Genomic DNA, 19,482 nt, shown 5'->3' on the forward strand with positions numbered 1-19,482 from the left:
CAGCCAGAGTATGCCCTGAGAGTAATACTGCGCCTGGTGTACTATGGAAAGGTCATGACCCTCAGCACATTTGCCAGACTGGAAAGCAACCGTAACATGGATATTTTACATTCCAGAATTGTATTTGTTGATGAAAGGCATCTGCTCACAATGCTTTTAGATACTGGAACTAGTGGAAAACAAATGTTTGTTTTGTTTGCTGCGCCCCATCCTTTCGGCCACTGCTTTTCACAAAAAAAGCCTATGTTCAGCCTATGTTCACCCATCTCTTCATCATGACACCCCAATGCAAACACACATGACAATTTGCAAACCCAATGGGAACACGACGTTTACAGCAAACGTAAGACATCAACTATAATGTGTCTTTAGTTGAAAAGGTTAAAAACAGTGTTGTGAGCAAGCACTAAAGGCCACTTTCTGACTTTCCCACCTCAAGGGAACATAAGCTATCACAGCTTTGTGTACTGTAACAACGTATGACGGTATAACATAACACAAAGCAACATAAGGTGACATACCTAGGAACAAGAGCAGGGCGAGCGCCGCGGTGGCACACATGAAGGCCGCCAGGGCGACTTTTGTCACGTTGCTAGTCCTGCTTCGGGGGCCCGGCGCAGAGCTCCCCATCACCTCGGGCTCCATGGCAGCAACAGCAGGGCACTTCCAGAGACCAGTGCTGAGAGAAACTTGGACCACGGGATACTGAGTTCTCTCAAGAGTTCACCTTCCTTCTTCCTTCCAGCGGACCACCTCCTGCGCAAGCCAGCCCCCTCTCTGCTTTTCTCATTTACAACTTGAGGTTTCTGTCCCCGGGCTCTTGTTTCCTCCTCTCTCAGCAAAAAAAAATAAACGAGAAAAAAAGTGACTGACCCTGTCTTTTTATTTTTTTTAGCTTCAGTGGAAAGGAGCAGCAGTGTGACTTGGTGTTGGCAGGGCACATTGGCTAATAAATGTACACGTCGTGTGGTCTGGTAAAGTCCGTGTGGAGCAATCGTTGAAAGCAACAGGCCAAGTCCTCGGGTGCTCAGGCTGCCCCCTTGCTATTGGGCAGCTGCTCTTAGCGTCTCAAGCTCCAGCAGCAGCAGCCACAAAGAACGAAAGGTCGGCGGCAGTGTGCAAGACTCCAGCATCAATAAAAGCATGCACTGTGGCCGGCCGTCAAACCTTAAAGAGGCTTGTGATTAATCATCGCCATGTCTCTGTCAGCAATGCCATGCTCGCAGCAGGAGCAGACCCCTTTTAAAACCTTCGCGGGGGCCGCGGGGCATCCTGTAACATTTAATTTTGGGCGAAGCTTCCGAATGAGGCAGTGCCAAGAGCCTCATTCCGTCCTAGCGCGGTACAGAGTGGCAATTAAGGCCGCCTGCATCATTTCCTTGTTTCCTTGATTTGTGGAAGTGGAAGAGGGACCGGCCTCCCCAGTGTCCCACACATCCGAGAAAGGAACCAGTGTGCCTGAGGGCTTCCTGCCCGAGACATACGTGAAGAGGTTGCCGCCAGGCATTGGAACTGAGAAGGGGTCAATTCGCAGCGCATTAGGACTAAAAAAGTCTGGAGACTAATAAACCAAAAGCCACAGGCGTTGACTACACGCCAGTGTCACTCCACCAAGATAATACAACGTTTGCATCTACCCAGACTTGTCCACCCTGTGTTTGTGCCCTGCTTTTCAGGAACATAACATTGTCTTTGTAACATTATAATCAACACTGGCAACCGTTTGAAGAACGATTTAAAATATGTGTACCCTCTGGACACAGATAACCTGTGCCGGCATGCTGTGAAAATGGTCAACTCGGATTATTGCACACTACAGACAATGAGTGCACAGGGGCGTGTGCATGTGGCTTTGCTTTCTAGTCCCATGATCTTTTTGTAGTTCATGTCTTCTCGAACACCTTTTCCACATCTATTCCTTTCTCTGTCTGATACATATTCTCACTCTCAATCACTTCTCTACCATCCTCAAATCCACTGTACATTTTCATTCCCTTTCTTTCCTTCTTCTGTTCATCACAAAGGTCCATTTCATTGTATTCTCTAATCCAGAAGTGCACACCTCTGGCCCATGAGTCTACGAACCTATCGGATTTGAAAGGCATCAAATGTTTTGTGTGAACTTTCATGCTGGAAATCCTCAACATCTGACGTGTTCCTGGCCCTCAAGGAGGGAAGTTGTGCACTTCTGGTGTACTCCACTGTACATTTTCCATCACTTCTATTCCCTCTTCTCTCTCGTGACACTTTTTCTTTCCTTGCGATGATTTTATCGCCCCTTATAATTTCTTCCCTTTGTTCTTCTTTCTCATTCCCATTATACATCATCATGTACTGATGTTCTGTAGGGAAGACCTCCAGATAACCAGACAAGCTCAATACACCTTCTGCAAGGATAAGAAAGATTGAATTCTCACCAAAGAGCATACATGCCAGCAGGGGCATTCAAACCCTACTGCCACGGAGTGCACTGGCTAGTTAAAAGCAAACAAGACATTTTAAAGGACAGCATCGTCACTTGTGGCGCAATCAGTATACAATGTTATCCCATCACCCTCATTGGTTGTCCCCTATATACATATAGTCTGCTCCTTAGCTGATGCCAGGTAATTGGTTACAATTCCTTGTGCTGATCTTCTTCTATGTGGTCTTCGGCCTTGCCGACTTTGGGCACTCGAAACACAATTGGTTCAAAAATTGGAAAGGCTCCATTTCCCACATATCAACCCCCTGATGTGCACCTGGTAATTTAGACATTAGCTCAGTGGATACTCTACAGGTCAAGATAGCTCTCTGAAATGGGAGGGGATTAATCCGATCCTAGACACACTGGCTCCATGTGTCCCCATCATTGGCCTAAATGTGTTATTCTCTCGCCGCGCACCGCACAGTACAAACCACAGGGCACCTTACTCGTGCTCCTCCCTTGGCATCTGCCCCTTCCCCAGGCCTCCTCCTCCAAACACACAAATCAGTCGAATTCTGAGATATTTAGTAGTTTTAATAGTGAGCATCTGGTAGTTCAAATAGAATGACTCTGGGTCTGGGGGCATGGGTGCTTTAAATCAGGGATAGGTGTTTTGGCAGTCCCAAACCTCTGCCCTGCCTCCCGTGAAATCGTCCCTCAGGGACAGGCGCAACCCTACCTGTGCTTCGCTTTTCACATTCCTTACGAATTACAGGGGCCTGCAGTATGAAACAATGACGGGTTATGTCTTAATTGATAGAACAACCTTGTAGTCTACTGTCTGAGCTGAGATGAGAACAGGGATGGGAAAGTGTAATACTGCTAAGGCCTACATCTATTATTCCCTGGCACTAGGTCCTGGCCATTCTAGAGCAAGTTTCCAAAATGGTGGTGATTCAGTATACTTTGCAGCTCAAAATATCTAACTTCTACAAACTCTACTCTTACTACAAGCTCTGGTATCCTATCGCCCTTGAGTGCACCTCCCCCCACTGCCTGCCAAGTGCTGAACAAGTGGGTCTTAAGTTTTCTTTTAAATACGTCAGGTGTTTCAATGCCGCGTATATCAGGCGGAAGGTCATTCCAAGCCTTCGGAGCGATGGCATAGAAGGCAGTGTTAGCGACCTTCACTGTCCTGCATCTTGGAATAGTGATAACATTTTGCTGACTGGATCTCAGTAATCTGACATAAGTTTTGTTTACTAAGAGTTCACGCAGATAAAGCAGTATTTTTCCCTGGAGACACTTCTGAGTGATGGAGAGGATATGAAAAAGAATATGTGATTCAATTGATAACCAGTGCAGAGCCCACTTCGCTGAGGTAACATGATCTCTGCGATTCAGCTTCTCTACCACCCTTACCACTCCATTTTGGACTACTTGCAATTTATTACATGTGGCTTTGTCTAGTCGTATCAAAAGGCTAAAGCAATAATCCATTGTGGACCCTATGATCACACTCGCGATTGTTTCTGCGCTTTTTTGCGATATAAAGGGTCTTAGATGGGCAAGTAGTTTTATGTAATAAGCACATGATGAGATAAGGCTGCCTACATGTGATCTCATAGTACGGTGTTGATCAAACGCTACTCCTAAGGTTTTGAATTTTTTCAGGGGGACCATTTTCACTTCTCTTAAAGCAAAGTTCTTATAACTGGATCCAAGTTTTTGTAGAGTATGAGGAGAACCAATCACTAACAATTCCATCTTCTCTCTGTTAAGTGCTAGCTTGTTAGAGATCATCCATGATGCCACTAGGGAGTAGATCTTATTGATCAATCGCATGTCTACTTTGTAGTTACCAGTTAGAGGAATGACACATTGTGTGTCATCGGCGTAGTTCGTGAAAATTACACCTTCATGCATAAGCATAGCAAACAGGGGGGCGGTGAATATGTTGTACAAACATGGTGATGTACAGGCACCCTTTGGTACACACATAGCAACATTAATAGGGGTTGATTCTGCTTTGCCAAAAAAGACTCTGCTTTCTCAATTATTACGGAATGAAGAAATCCATTGGACTGCCAGAGGTGAGAAATTAGTGACATCCTTCAGCCTGGTGGCCATAATACGATGGTCCACCAGGTCGAAGGCGGTCGATAAGTCGAGCAACATTAGCAAGAAGGCTTCTTGTTTATCCAAGCGCGCTAGGAGCTTGGATTTAAGTTCTAAGAGTGTTGTCTCCATGCCAAAGCCAACTCTAAAACCTGACTGGTGGTCATGTAGGACTGGGTGTTTTTCGAGGTGCTTGGCTATTTGTTCATAGGCCACACAATCAAACATTTTCAGGAGGGAGCTGGTATTGGTGATAGACCTATAGTGTTTTTCTACATTCACATCTAGTCCAGGTTTCTTGAGTATCAGCATGACCCAATCATCCTTCAATGCCTGAGGGACAATCCCGGTGTTCATGGAGGCATTAATAAAGGTGCAAATGGTGGAGAGTAGGGTAGGAGGTTTTAATCATCATGGCTGTGTAGATATCATTTTTGCATTTAGTAGTTTTGAGATGATTAATTATGTTAGCCAGTTCTGTAGTAGTGATTGATGTGAATTCAAAAACAGGAAGGGAAGGGCATCTAATATAAGTCCTGTGTACCAGAGTTGTCCTCTTGGTTGTGTTTTTTTATCACTCTGTCATTTAAAATATTGTGAAGTTTGGCTTGCATGGCTTTTTGCATAGTATTACACCATGCATTATCCTTGTTAACCAAGTCTAAGTTTGAGGAGCTAATACATTCCTGCTCCTTCAATATTTTAAAAAGTTCCTTAGAGTCCGATTGAGCCACAGTTTGCATATTCACCTTCAGCTTATGCAGGGCCCCGATGATGTGCGTCAGGGACCCATTCTCTGCATCATTTTGAGTATATAAGTATAGCAAGGCAGTCCAATTTTTTTTTTTCAACGCCCCCCCCCTCTCATGGCCGTAAGCAGATCCAGAACATAGCGGTTCTGGTGCATCATCAACCTGGTGGTCCTCATTTTACTCTTCATCGCATTTAGTCCTTGCTCTGTATTCTTGGCCAATTGGATCACTTCCCACCTCACGATCTGTAGCCATTTTGCATTTGTTGCGGCCTGGGCCCCTGCTAACAGTATTGACAGAAGAAATACCTCAGCTTTGTTGTACAGCATATATTTATTAGGAATTTCTTTCAGCAATTTGGAAGAGTCCTGTGATAGGTAGTTCGAGCGCCGCTTCTCTCTTCTTAGTCAGCGCTTATTTTTCCTCACTCGCAGGGTCTGGGGTATAGGTAGCTCCTTTTGTACTGCACCTGTGGTTGGCGCTATCACGAGGTGCGCCACCGGAACCACTAGGATGGCTAAATGCAGGGTAGCCAAGAAGCATGTGCCCCTCCATGATGGTGGGAGGTGTATATATACTGGCTGGCCGCACACACATTTTTATCGATCGAATGGTACTGGCCGAATTCGGTCAGATGTACCATTCAATCAATATTGTCAAATTGGGTAATACCGCACACCCAATACATGTCCATGAGTGCTGCAGTGCCCTTCTTTAGAGCTGGAATGTAAAAGCATTGTTGCATTTATTGTTGTTTCCTACGTGAAAAGTTCTGACCTCTTGAAAACACAATTGATATTCTTCTTGCAATTGCAACTTTACTGGAGTTTCTTTTGCTTCAGTCCATGTTATCTTGGTGATGTGTGCTGTCCAGATGTCATGATACAGATTGGTAACTTCACATATCACTTCTTCGTTGAACACCGCCCCCTCTCCCCCGCTGTACAGATAACCACTGTTCCTTCCCATCATATGAACAATGCACCACCCATTTTTATGAGTGAGTGCAGCATGCTTTGAGGGTCTTTTATGGTCTTGGCACACCTTTCATCATCTCAGTCCGCCAACACAAGCTGTATTACATGCACCTGGAAAACACTTTGTACTCGACATAGTGCTAAATGTACTAAGCACTGAGCGTCTAATGACAATATTTCCTGGGTTACTAGCATTTTGGGCGCCCCTCAGGCATGGGGGATCAAGGACTAGACATAGCAGCTTCCAGTTGCCCTCTCTTTCCCCACTGAGCGCATGTCATTGTACCACATTCCAGATGATGAACGCCCTCCATTGTATCTAGACCAAGACCCATGTATTCATTATATTGTCTTCTCGTACCCACTTCTTTTCACATCCTGCGTAGCCCTATAACAGTACTCGTTATGTGTGCTCTAAGTGATGATTCAGAATACATGTCTGTTGTTAAACTCCTTCCCACATCTACACATCCACCATATCACCCTTTAAATGCATCCACCATATAAAAGTACTACATATATACAGTGTAAAATCCAAAACACCTAAAAAAATGCTTCCTACTATATACATTATGCACTGATACTGGTGATAATACTGTGCATTTTTTCTTTTAAAAGTGCTGTATAGTTTTGGCAGAGCAGGAAAAGAAACATGTGTACCATTAGTGACCATCATACAAACCAAACAAAAAGTATTAAAACAAAGCCGAAAATTAATAAAGCTGCCAGGACTTGAGTGCACTGAAATTCTGTTGCACTGATATGGCATACTTGTTTTAATGCAAAAAAAACCTATATACCAATGCCTTTTTGGGCCACTTTTCTCATTGTAGTACTGAAGTATGAAGCATCAGACTTCTAGATAGTGTTTTTATAAGCTTTTATTCAAGTAAGTTTCATATAAGCCGTTTAGCATAGAAGACGTCCTCCTTGGCCTCCCCAACCATCTCTCTCTCGCTCACCTCCTTCCATTCCAGAACCCAACACATACACTCTACACTCTACAGAACACCCATCCACACAAACACAGACAGGAAGCCCACTTCACACCTCCCCCTTCACACACACACACAGAATGCAGACTGCAACACAGCACACTTCAAAGGGTGATCACCCCATAACATAATCCACAAATCTCCCTGGAAATCTCCATTTCCTTTTGGATTTTCTATTCTCACCAACCACTCATTTTGTCCTCTCATCAATCTACACCTCAGAACTCTATTGTCCTCCCTCTTGTTTTGTTCTCTCCCTCTCTTCACTCACCACCTCAGAGTTTTGTTGCCCTTCCAGTCTCACCACTCTTCCCATGTTCCACGTTCTCCCATCTTCCGTCATAACTGCATTGTGAAAGACTTTCATCACTTGACAGGGTTTCGAACCACTTCAAAGGACTGTCTCTTAAAGGAGCAGGTAACTTGGAACTCACCACATCTCCAGTCCTCACACAACTCTCCCTGACACTCTTCCTTCTGTCATAGTTCTTTTTGTTTACTACTTCTCTCTCTTTAATACACTTCCTCGCTTGCAAGATACTGTCCCATGCCCACTTTGCTCTTTTCATCCAGGGGGGACATAACTTACAATTAGCCTGTCTCACTCTGCTCAATTCAAAGGGCGACACACCAGTAGAGCAATGCAGTAAAAAACGATGTGCTTCAACCCTACTCCTCAAAACATGCTCCCAATCTTCATCATTCACCCATGCCCACCTGATGCAATCTTTAATAATTTTAATACATCTTTCAGCAACACCATTGCTTTGTTGGTAATACATTGAAATGCATCCATGGTCAATCCCATTCTCTGTAAGATACTCTGAGATCTCCTTTGATTTGAATTGTACCCAATTATCTATGACTATCACGCTGGGATATCTCTCTCTCTGAAACACTTGCTCCATAAAGTCAATCACTTCCTTGGACACTGTAGTATTCCTAATTTTCACTTCTACCCACTTAGACAGCAGATCAATGAGCACTATACAGTATTTCTGCACCCCCTTACTTCAGATCGTCCTGTGATGTCCATGCCAACATTCTCCCAGGGCATCTTGGGTATTGACATTAATGTCATGGTGCTCTCCTCGTTACCAAATTCTTTTCACTCAAAGAGTATGGCACACAATTCTGCACCACTCGCTCCACTTCCAGGTCACTCCCTGGCCACAAATATTCAGCCATAACTCTGTTTCATTTTCGTGATGCGTTGATGCCCCTCATAGGCAATCTCTACCATCCCCTTCCTCATCCCAGTCGGGGAATAATTTGGTCCCCTCTCATCACAAACTCTGCACTCACATGCAATTCCTCTCTCAACATCCATATTCCTTCTAAGTTTGACCCCACCACCAACTTCTTAGTACTCATCTCTTTTACCATGATTTCAGCCCTCACTTTCTTCAAACATTCATCACTCTCCATGTTTTCATCCCACTCATCCTTGACAATTGTCTTTTGCTCTATAAGGAGTACACAATCCTGTTCTTCTTTTTCCTCTTCATAGGTCGTGAGCCTCGAAAGAAGTCTGCCAGAATGTCCCTTTTCCCTGGAAGGTACTCCACATTAAAATGATATTCTTGAAGGGCCATAACCCATCTGCTTAATCTCGAGGAAACACCATCCAGACCTTTCTTCTCCATTGTTTCTCTCAATGGTGTGTGATCTGTCCTGGTTGTGAATGGTGAATCCCAAAGAAATGTTCTGAATTATTTTCCAACTGCCCACTTTTGTTGCTAAAAGCTCTTTCTCATTCGTTGAATAGGTACCTTCTGCCCCATTAAGCAGGCATGATTCAAATGCAATCACACTCTCTTCTTTGTCATCTAGTTTTGTGAAAACTGCTCCCAGTCCTGTATTGCTCACATCAGTGGGAATGGATATCTTTCTTCCCAATTTGAAATTGTTTAGCGAAGGTGTGTTCTGAAGGGCTGACTTTATGCCTTCAAATTCCGGTGTGCACTTTGAGGACCATTCAAAAGGTTCTTTATTTTTCAGCAGGGATCTCATATGAATAGTTTTGTCAGAAAAGTCTTACATTTTGCATAGAATTCAGTTATCCCAAGGAAAAACCTTAATTGATCCTTACAATTTGGCTCTGCTATTATTTTCATATGTCCACCAGTTTTGTTTTTTTAAATTCGCCCCTTCTGCTGAAATTGTATGGCCCAAGTATTCAATTCTGCCTGGTTGAGTTTGCACTTCTCTTGACTTATCGTGAGACCTCTTTGATTTAGCTTTGCCAATACCTTTCTCAATCTGTTGTCATATGTAGACTGGTCTGGACCAAACCGGAGCACATCATATTGGAAACATGTGACACCTTTGTCATCCTGGAATATTTGTTGTATCACCCTTTGGATAACGGATGCTGCCTAGACCAAACCAAAAGACATCCTGACAAATTGAAATAGACCTTCTGGAGTGATGAAAGCTGTCAATTGCTTTGAATCATCATGTTGCTTTATCTGATGATATGCAGATGTGAGATCTAAGGATGAAAATATGCGTGCTCCTTCCAATAGAGAGAGCGTCTCAGTTATGTTGGGAACGGGATGACAATCCGGTATCATGCATCTATTTAGAAATCTCAAATCAATACATAATCTTAATTTTCTATTGGGTTTAGCCACCACTCCTAAGGGCAACACCCACTCTGATGATTCTACTCTCTTGATTATTTTTCAGGTCACTTTTTACTTATTCACTTAGAGCAATCGGTATGGACCGTACTCTGTGTACCACATGCGTTGCTCCTTTAATCAACCTTATTTTATGCACAAACCCGTCCTAGCATCCAATCTTCACGCTGAAGAGTCGTGGCTTTAAGATTTCTGTGTCACAGAGCATGACACACTCATCTTCATTAGGGTCCAATTTGATGCTCAATTTCTTATTGTTGAAACCAACTCAGCAATGGAATGCTCCTGTTTTCAGTGACATAAACCTTCCCTGATGCCGTCCTCCCTTTGAATTGGAATTTTAATATTCACACTCCCTTAAGCTGGTGGTTTGATGTCAACATCTCTCAGAGTGCATTTTGGAAATTCCTTCTTCCAGATGTTCTTTTGCAGACAGGTATATTTAGCTCCAGAGTATTTTATTATGCATACAAGTCACCCATCAATGCGCACCATATCCTTAGAAGCTTCCAGGTCCTCTTCATCTTCTTCCACAACCATCAATATGGCCTCCTCAGCTTGGTCATACCATTCTTCAATCAAGCTGATGGAATGAGATCTGCAGCCTAGTCAGGTGACCCTTGCATTTGCATCTTAAGCACTTTGCTTCCCTGGCCAGGCATGAGGTGTTGCTCGCCAGGTGCCCAATCACATCACACCTGTAACAACGCCTTTGGGAAGGCCCCTTCAATTGTTTAGGTACATTCGATATGGTCTTTTGTATTTCTACAGACCTGTTGGTGGTGACAGCTGTGATGTTTTCATTGGGCATATCTATTACCTTAGTGGTTGAGCTTTCTCCTCCAGGGTCTTTACACATTTGGACGTGTGTTCTACTTCTTTGGCCACTTTGAGTACGTCGTCCAGAGAGGGAAAGCTTTTCTCCCACAACTGTTCTCTTATCTTGCTGTCCTAACACTCTAACATGAACTAATCTCTTAGGCCCTGATTCATGGAATTATTTGCATGTAAAATGGGGATTGCATGCCATTCTGCCCGCAAATCCCTGTTTGACGAATGGGGCTTTGCGGGCAGAATGGCACACAATTGCCTGTTTTACACGTAAATAATTCCATGAATCAGGGCCTTAGTCTTTCGTCTGATTGCTGGCCAAAGTTGAATATTCTGGTTAATCCCCTGAGTGCTGTGATGGTAGGTTTCTGCAGTCTCCTCCTCCTTCTGAGATCTTTTCATAAATTTGTACCGTTCAAGTATTATGCTTATTTTAGTTTTGTAGTGTTTGTCTAATTTTAGTATGCATTTCTCATACTCATTAAATCCATCGGCTTCCTCTGTTTGCAAGTCGGGTAGGTCATCAAATTGTTCTTGACCTGCAGTCCCTAAGCATACATTAATAATTATTTCTTTGTTTCAGCATTGAAGGTTGTTCAACATACTGCTGCCATAGTGCTCAAAATCTTTTTTCCAACTTTTCCATGGAGTTAGCGGATCTCCTGGATTTGGAAGGGAAATGAGAGGTGGAGCAATGTTTTGCAATATGGTTTTCACTCTTCCTTGATCATCTTCCACAATTCTGATGGTTATATTGCAGAGGAATGCAGGGGAGGCAAGGGTTTAATATAACTGATTTTTACTTCGTATTTATAGAGGCTGAGCTTAAAATGAGGTTGAAAAAAAGCTTAATGTCATGGATTTATGTAGCAACGTCACCCTTCACTCGTCTTTAATTGTTTGCTTCTTTCCTCCCTACTTGTTTTGAATTTTGGACAGTGTAAGGTATCTTCTCATGAGGCACAGAGCGGTACTTCAGTCATCAATTTGTATATGTTGGTTGCTACTGCAAACAAGATGACAGCACGCAATTTGACCCTTCAAGGCCTTTCTCTTTGGGGACTCAGTCGTCAGTTTGTTTATGTTGGTTACTGCAGCAACCAAGATGGCGGCACGCGAGTTCACACTCCAACGTCCTTGCCTTTAAGGACCAGGAACGCGATCAATGCGACAGCGGCACCGGCATACGTGTGTGCAGTGTTTAGTGGTCGCATACCCCCTTTTTTTCCATTGCGGAATTGAAAGTATGGATATTAGGCTGTTTTGTCATCCCATCCTCGTCACCAAGTGAAGTATGAAGCATCAGACTACTGGATAGTGTTCTTATAAGCTAGTAAGTCTCATGTAAGCCGGTTAGCATAGCAGCCATCCACCTCTGCCTCCCCAACTGTATCTCTCTTGCTCCCCCTTCCATTCCAGAACCCAACACATACACTCTAAATTTTAAAGAACTCCCATCCACATACATACACACAGAAAGTCCACTACAAGTAAATGTTTTTCCTTTAACACATCATAAATTGTTCATACCTGATCAAAAAAGAAAAAAACATCATTGTTTAATGGATGGTGGGTAAGTTGGATGCAGAGGGGGAGTATTAGGGGCCTCTCAGACATTCGAAAGGTGCACCCAATAGCGCAGCTCCTTTACCTTCACCACGAATGGAGTCGCATACACGACCATGAATGGACGGTTGTACCCGGGCTCACTCCACCTGCGGACAAAGTTCTGAAATATACACAACATCTCCTGGTGATAACTGAATAGGTGGCAAGCTCGCAGATTATGGTGCAGCACTGGAGTCTTCTTCTGAATGCTGTCGATGTGGAGCTCACGGAACAGCCCCGTAGAGCGGGGTAAGTTGCCTCTTATTGTCTGTAGTGTTTGTCTAGTAGTGTAACTTTGACACACTGCGCAGTTGAAAATAAACGCGTTCAATAATTTGTGCAGATTGGAGACAAACCAGTCCTCTTCTATGTCTGCAGCAATATGTTGTTTAGTGTTAGGGAGAATTCTTCAGAATGGCTAATTTCCCTTACCTTTTGAGTCCCTCAGCAGCTTTGCTGGATTTCTGGGGTTTAATTTTTTACCTGGTAAGAGTGTGAGCTTTTTTGTTCACACTCTTACATGTGCTTTGCTGTGTGTTGTACATATATATGCTCATGGACTATGGAGTCTCACCCACCCCATTGGCATCATCTTTTTACTATGTGTCACCCAATGCAGTGACACAGGGTTGTCTTTTCAGACTTCCCACTTTAAACTCCATTTTCTGGGATTTACTACTGTCTCCCAGAACATGTAAAGTTACCATTGACTTTACTAGTCTTTTTAAATGTACAGACCCAGTACACCCTATCTTCCAATAGAGTACTAGAGGGGTTAATAGTTACCCCCTTTGTCTGATTCTCATGGAACATTAGTATGATCCCCTTTCTCTAAAATTTGGCTGGTGGCAGTGGTATCTACCATTTTTATTCTACCACAGACTATGGAAATAGCCATTGGTACCGTTAGAGGCTATGGTGGTAGCCTCAAACTCAAACCCGGTAATCCACATTTATTTTAACTTGGTTCCGGTCGAGTTCTTTTGCCATATCTTTTTGTAAAGGTATTTCTAGTGTTTTACTCTGAGTGCCAAACCAGGTTTGGTTCCTTTGTTCGCCGTCCTTTGGTGGGCTTCTGCACAGAAGCCCTCGTTAGGCGCCTAAGTGTCTGGGAGGACAGGATGTGAGGGATGGGTTTGAGGCCCCCTGCACAGGGTCTCCTGGGAGACGCAAGTCACAGTCTTGTTTGAATGGCTAGGTGGCTGCCCTGCCAGGACAGCCACCCTGCTGTGTGATTGACAGCCAGGCTGTGTGAATGGGGGATTTGGTGCATAACAAGCCAGTCTCTGGGGACTGGAAGGCAGAGTCGCCGCTGGTATGAGAGAACCAAAGAGAAGCTGAAGGAAGACGACTGCTGCAACTACTGGACACCCAGTGAAGCCCTGCTGGAGGTCCGAATCGCCTAAAACTTCGACGACAGAGGAGATCTGCAAGGAATCTTCTTCCCTTTAGCTTGGTGGGAACAACCAGCTCGCCAAACACCAGACACCGGTCCTCATCCTGGTCAAATTTACTGTGCATCTCTGCAGTAGATCGGATAACCAGTGGGAAGAGAACCAGTTTGGGTTTTAAGGACCACACCTTTTATTCGTCGTTTTGCTCCGCTGCTGGATTCTTCCCTGGGCAGTGCAGGGACCTCCAGCCGTCCTCCTTCTTGTCACCATAACAGAACCTTCAGGAACTGTGAGCCTGCAGGACTGCCAGGAACAACTGCCTCAGCTACAGCATTCTTCTTCTTTAAAGGTACTGTGCAAATTCGGTCCTTCGTTTCGTCCAACTGCGGTGAAAGTGCAGGAAATATTTCACCTCTCCGAAGGCTTGTCCTTCTCTTCTCCTTTAAATAACTTTTCCTCTGACCAACTTCGTTTTGAACTCTTGGCAAAGACTTAACCGCAACCTACTTTGAACTGTGTGATCCTCTGCAAAGACTCTGAACCATTAACATTGGCCCAGAGCTATTGACTTGAATCCTAGTTGTAGTAGCCTTTTCTAGATTGCCCTGCCCATAACTTGTTGGTGCTTTTGGATAACCTTGTCTTTTCTCCCTTTTTAAATTTCTGGAGTGCCATTTTGCTCACACTTCATTTTGAGCTTAACTTGTCCAGAATGGATTGGGTGTTATTGTAGTATATTAAGACTGTGATTTTCTGCTGCTTTATGATAGTGAACTGTTTTATAAATGATGGTGTAAATAAATGTATATTCTTTTACTCAGAAACCTTGACTCAGTGTTTGTTTGAACCATAGTAATTGTTGTCCTTTGTGAAATCTCTTGTACTGCTCACTTTACTCTTTAGATAAGTCTGGCTGCTCAGCCATCGCTACCACTTTACTGTGTAGTACGGCTTGTACCAAAGGTGAAATTGCACCGACACTTGTAGTCTTAATTGTGTGTAGTGTTCCCAAAGGGTACTGCATATGATTCTGCCTAACATTTAGACACATGAGAAGGATAGTGAAGTTGCTCAAATGCAACAACCATCAACTCATAGGGCATCACCACCTTACCTGTTGTGCCCTGCCTCCAAATTAGATCTGTGTTGGACGGCGCAAACCCTCTCTTTTGCCACAAAAGGTTCTCATCTTGTGGTGCATATCCCTGTAACACAATGATTTCACTAGTTGGTAAGGATCTTTATGGGACTGTCAACTGTACTTGCATACTCGCAACCTCAGGACAGTCCGCTATCTTGAGTATGGGGAGGTAGGCTGCATGCTTGCCCGCTGCATCCACTGCAGTGTTTCCGACAGACATTTCTTCTGTATTATTAGTGAGAGGTGTGCATTTCACCACTGCTACTAGAGTGAGCCATGACAGGACATATGTAAGTCTGTTTAGCAAGGCAGCATGCTGCAATGGAGACCCATCTGCTCTTCTAAATACTCTCCTTTTCCATCGAGCCAACCGAAAATGGACTATAGCAATGACGTACGGTGAATTAGAGTAAATTGTCACTCTGCACCCCTGAGATGCTCCAAGAGCTTTATTAATTAAATCATTTCTGCTGCCTTGGCCAAAAAATACATGGGCAATCTTTTCTGTACTGGTTTCTCATACTCTCCATCTACTAGGCGAACCACTGCTCCACCTGTGTTCCTTCTCCCTGTCTCTTAGTCAATCGTTGCTGACCCATCAACAGAAAACACCTTTCCCTGCTCCAGGGCATAGTCATATGCTTTTGGGGGTCGTTGTCTGGTCCCTCATAAGTGGCACATTCCTGTACCTCATTGACTACAGTAATAGGTTCAGTTAGAAAGGTTGCATGGTTCACTGTTTTGCATTGTATTATGTGAATATTGGGGCTCACCAGTATTATCTCATATGTTGATGCTTGCTGAGTAGTCAATGTGGATTTAGATATTTATATGTTAGCAAAAACTGCATGCTCTACATACAGCATTACTGAACACCCCGTGGTAATCGTTGCCGACTTCTCTATGGCAAATGCCACGGCAGCAAGGGCCTTTTTGCACCGGAACTGACCCTGCATCACGTAGTCCAGCATGTCACTATAATAGGCCAAGGGCTTGTAGCTCATAGTGCTCTTTTGTGTCAGTACAGCAGTCATGAGTGGCCCTTCCGAGGGTGAGAAAAGGTAAAAGCCCTTTGTATAGTCAGGTGTAGCCATCACAGGGGTTGTGGAAGTCACCTTCTTTAGCTCCTTGAAACTAGTTAGCATGTCCTCTGTCCATGTGATGGTACGTTTTGCCATATTTGAGTGCATGTAGCAATGTTTGTGTGTAAGTCATAAAGTCAAAAATCCAATTCCTGCAGTAGTTGCATAGCCCCAGGAACTTCTGCATGTCTTTTACTGTCACTGGCTGTGGTGTACTGTGCACTTCAGCTGTGCGTTCTGGTGTTATCTTCTTCCTGTGAACAGAAATGAGCTGACCTAGGTATAAAACTTCCTGCTGGCAATACTGTAATTTGGCTCTGTCCACCGTGTACCCCTTGTCGGCCAACAATTGTGAGAGGGTGATAGAATCAGCTCTGCACTGATGTTTGTTTGTACTACATACTAACAAATCATCCATGTACTGAATAGTGGTACTGGGCACTTGTATATTCCCCAAGTCTGGGTGTAACACCCTGTTACAAATACTGGGGGATTCACAATAATCCTGAGGCAACCTTGTATGTTGGAATCTCCTCCTTCCATGGGTAAACGCTCCGAGGTATTTGGAGTCTGGGTCTAAGGGCACTGAAAAGAATGCATTTTTTAAGTCAACAACAGTAAAGTAAGTGGCAGTTGTGGGTAGGTTGCATAGTATTGTTGTGGGGTTCAGAGCAACTGGAAATTATGCCTGTACTATGTTGTTCAGAGGGCGCAAGTCCTGCATCATTCTCCAACTGGACCCTTTGGATTTCCTTATATGACATATGGCTGAAATTGCAGGGTGAGTTAGAAGGTACAATGATGCCTTGGTGTAAAAGAGCATTAATAGTGTCATTTATTCCTTCCTCCGCTTCTTTGGACAGTGGATACTGCTTCACTCGGGGCCATACTGCAACTGGTTTGAGGGTGATTTGTATTGGATTGGGGCAGCACTACGCAGGAGCCCTACATCGAGGGGACACTTTCTGCCACAAACATGGGACATGGGACTTGCCAATATTGGACCATTATTCCACAGGAAACATATATAGCAGGTACTATTTCCCCTTTGTCATCTTTGTCTTTAAACGAACCATAGTCAGTCAATTCCTTTAGTGGCTTTGTTGGGTCAATGCAGACCACAGTGTGCCACTGCCCCCCCATGTCCAACATGATAATCAGACCTGAAACGTATTCTATTTTTTTTATACGTTTCTTTTTTTGTTTTTTGCATGAAACATTAACGTGTCCTTGGGGCAATGCAGGCCTGAAAATAAAATCTGAGGGAATTCTCCAACAATCCTTTCCTACACCGGGGATGCATTCAATAGCACTGTCACTCTGTAAATGAACAAGTCTGGATGTACTGGAACCCCTCAGGCTTATAGCTACTCCCTAGGGCATGAATAATCACCATAGCTCTTATGTGGCACTTCCCCGTGGTGGAACACACCACCCCTCTTTCAGTATATGAGATGGTCATGTTCAGTTTACTGAGCACATCTCGTCCCAACAGGTTGACGGGGGAGGTTTCTGAAAACAGCAAGGGAGCTTGCACTGTCTTTCTCCCCATTTTGATGGCCAAGTCTTCGAATTTTGATGGCCAATTCTTTTATAAAAGGAACCAATTTCACTGTCCAAGAGGAGCCCTGCGTATCCATACTGTCACCTGACAAAGGAAAATGTCCCTCCTTAATGCATGATTTGGTAGCGCCCGTGTCTACAAAGGGTTCCTCTTCTGGGTAGGCAGTGACTGACAGGAGTGGGCATGCAAAAATTCTCTGTGGGCTGTCCTAATCTCGATAGGTGATGGTCCCTGGAAGATGAAAGAATTTCCCCCCAGCAAACTCGCTCCCGGATAGTCTGTAACCATAACATTGTTGACCATGTTACTACTGGGTATCTGAGGCACCTGCGGAGGAGCGAGGTGGTCAGCGTATGCTGCCTGGCTGTTGGGGGCTTGTGCTTGCAGATGTGAGAAGGGCGGAGGAGGGGCTACTTGAAGAGGTGGTTGCTGGGCTCCATACAGAACTGCGGTGGGTCCAGTGGCATAGGGCATTTGATAGGGGCCTGGTGCTCCTGGAGCATACAGGGGCATTTGGTTGTTGCCCCCACCGACCCTGCTTCTGAACTCCTGTGAAAAATGTCCTATTTTCCTACATGTCCAACTCTGTCCCATTCGTCCACCCCTTGTCCCAATTCCCCCTAATCCAAACCTTCCCCCTCTCAGGCCTGCAAATCCCCCTCTTCCTCAACCAATGATATCCTCCTGGAGCCATCCTTGATATTGAGGCTGAACCCCACCATTCCAGTCATATCCTCCTGTTCATGCAGGGGCTCATCTCCCATCTGCCTTTACCGCCCTTGTCTCTGTCTGTGCGTCATGTAATGCTGCTATCATGGGTCCTTCCACTGGCATCTTTGCTGACTTCTTTGGTATCAGTTTTGCCTCGTCCATCAGAAGTAGTTGGGCTGTTTCCTTCTATTTTTCTCTCAACCGTTTACAGTGATGTATAAAAATACAATAATAGACTGTTTCTCCGTCCATCCCATGCTTCTATCCCCACTATTTTGTCAAGTGCTTTTTGGACCTCCTTGGGAAGCCCCTTCTTAACCACTAAATAAAAGAATGGAATTAACTGATCCCATGATTCTCCTATGTCTGCCCTCCACATCGCTTGGGTCTGTAAAATATACAACCTCCCATTGTGCGCTGCATGATGGACTGGGTATCGGGTGTATCGGGGTAGGTATGGTCCAAGGCAGTCCACACTTGTCCCCTAATATCATTAAAATGGGTGCTGTCATAGATATCTTCCCCCAATCACACACCCGGGTACCCCGCTTTCACCCAAATATTGTCAGCTTGATCTCCCAATATAGCAAAATAAGCTCTTCAAATCACCCACGGCCAAGGTAACACCCGCTGTTTGTTTTTCGAATGCATTCATCCATTTCCCAGCTCTCACAGTGAGAGCCGGTACACTTTGTATTAAATTATTTTTATCCATGTGTAACCATGGGATATTCTGAGCCCGTCCTGGTCCTTTATGCAATAAGGGGAAATGCGTACCAGTGACCTTCCTCAACTTCTTCTTTTCCATAACCTTTCCTTTGGCCATCGCTATACACCGATATCTGTTTCTTAGTTGGGGACCCCAAAACCTTCTGTGCATGGCAATATTGTGGATGGGGCCTCTTCCTACCACACCTAGTACACCATATCCCACTCCTCCTCTACTGGGTCTCAAACCCATCTCGTCTTCCGACCTCACTGTCCCATAATGCATACTTCCCACTCGCTCTCTTCTACTCCCTCCTTCTCTAAATGTACATCCTCAATGGCTGTGCTATCAATCCTAAATAAAATCTCTCCTGCTCCCCACTCATCTAGTTCACATAGTACTTGTTGCCCCTTTCTATTCTCAATTGGGCGAACTCTTTCTACGCTGCCTTTAAAGCCTCTTCTAGCCCTTTCTGGGGCTTCTTATCAAGACCTGCCCTTCCATTTTCTCTCGTTGCGGCCAATGGCATTGGGTTGGTAATGTTTTGA

At 44.4% G+C, this 19,482-nt stretch overlaps 1 protein-coding gene across 2 annotated transcripts in view; it reads right to left on the minus strand.

Moving 5' to 3' along the window:
• Positions 1–1,274, minus strand: part of PHEX (phosphate regulating endopeptidase X-linked) — a 1,520,886-nt gene extending 1,519,612 nt beyond the window's left edge. Inside the window, exon 1 of one of the 2 annotated variants that reach the window (XM_069639233.1) lies at positions 522–1,274. In XM_069639233.1, the coding sequence (XP_069495334.1) occupies positions 522–645 (124 nt within the window). In that variant the 5' untranslated portion in view covers positions 646–1,274. The remainder of the gene's footprint in view (positions 1–521) is intronic. The other variant, XM_069639232.1, reaches the window with a different exon arrangement.
• Between the last annotated feature and the right edge of the window lie 18,208 nt (positions 1,275–19,482).

This window comes from Ambystoma mexicanum, chromosome 7q (genome assembly GCF_040938575.1).
Source record: "Ambystoma mexicanum isolate Mex_15411 chromosome 7q, UKY_AmexF1_1, whole genome shotgun sequence".
NCBI lineage: Eukaryota > Metazoa > Chordata > Amphibia > Caudata > Ambystomatidae > Ambystoma > Ambystoma mexicanum.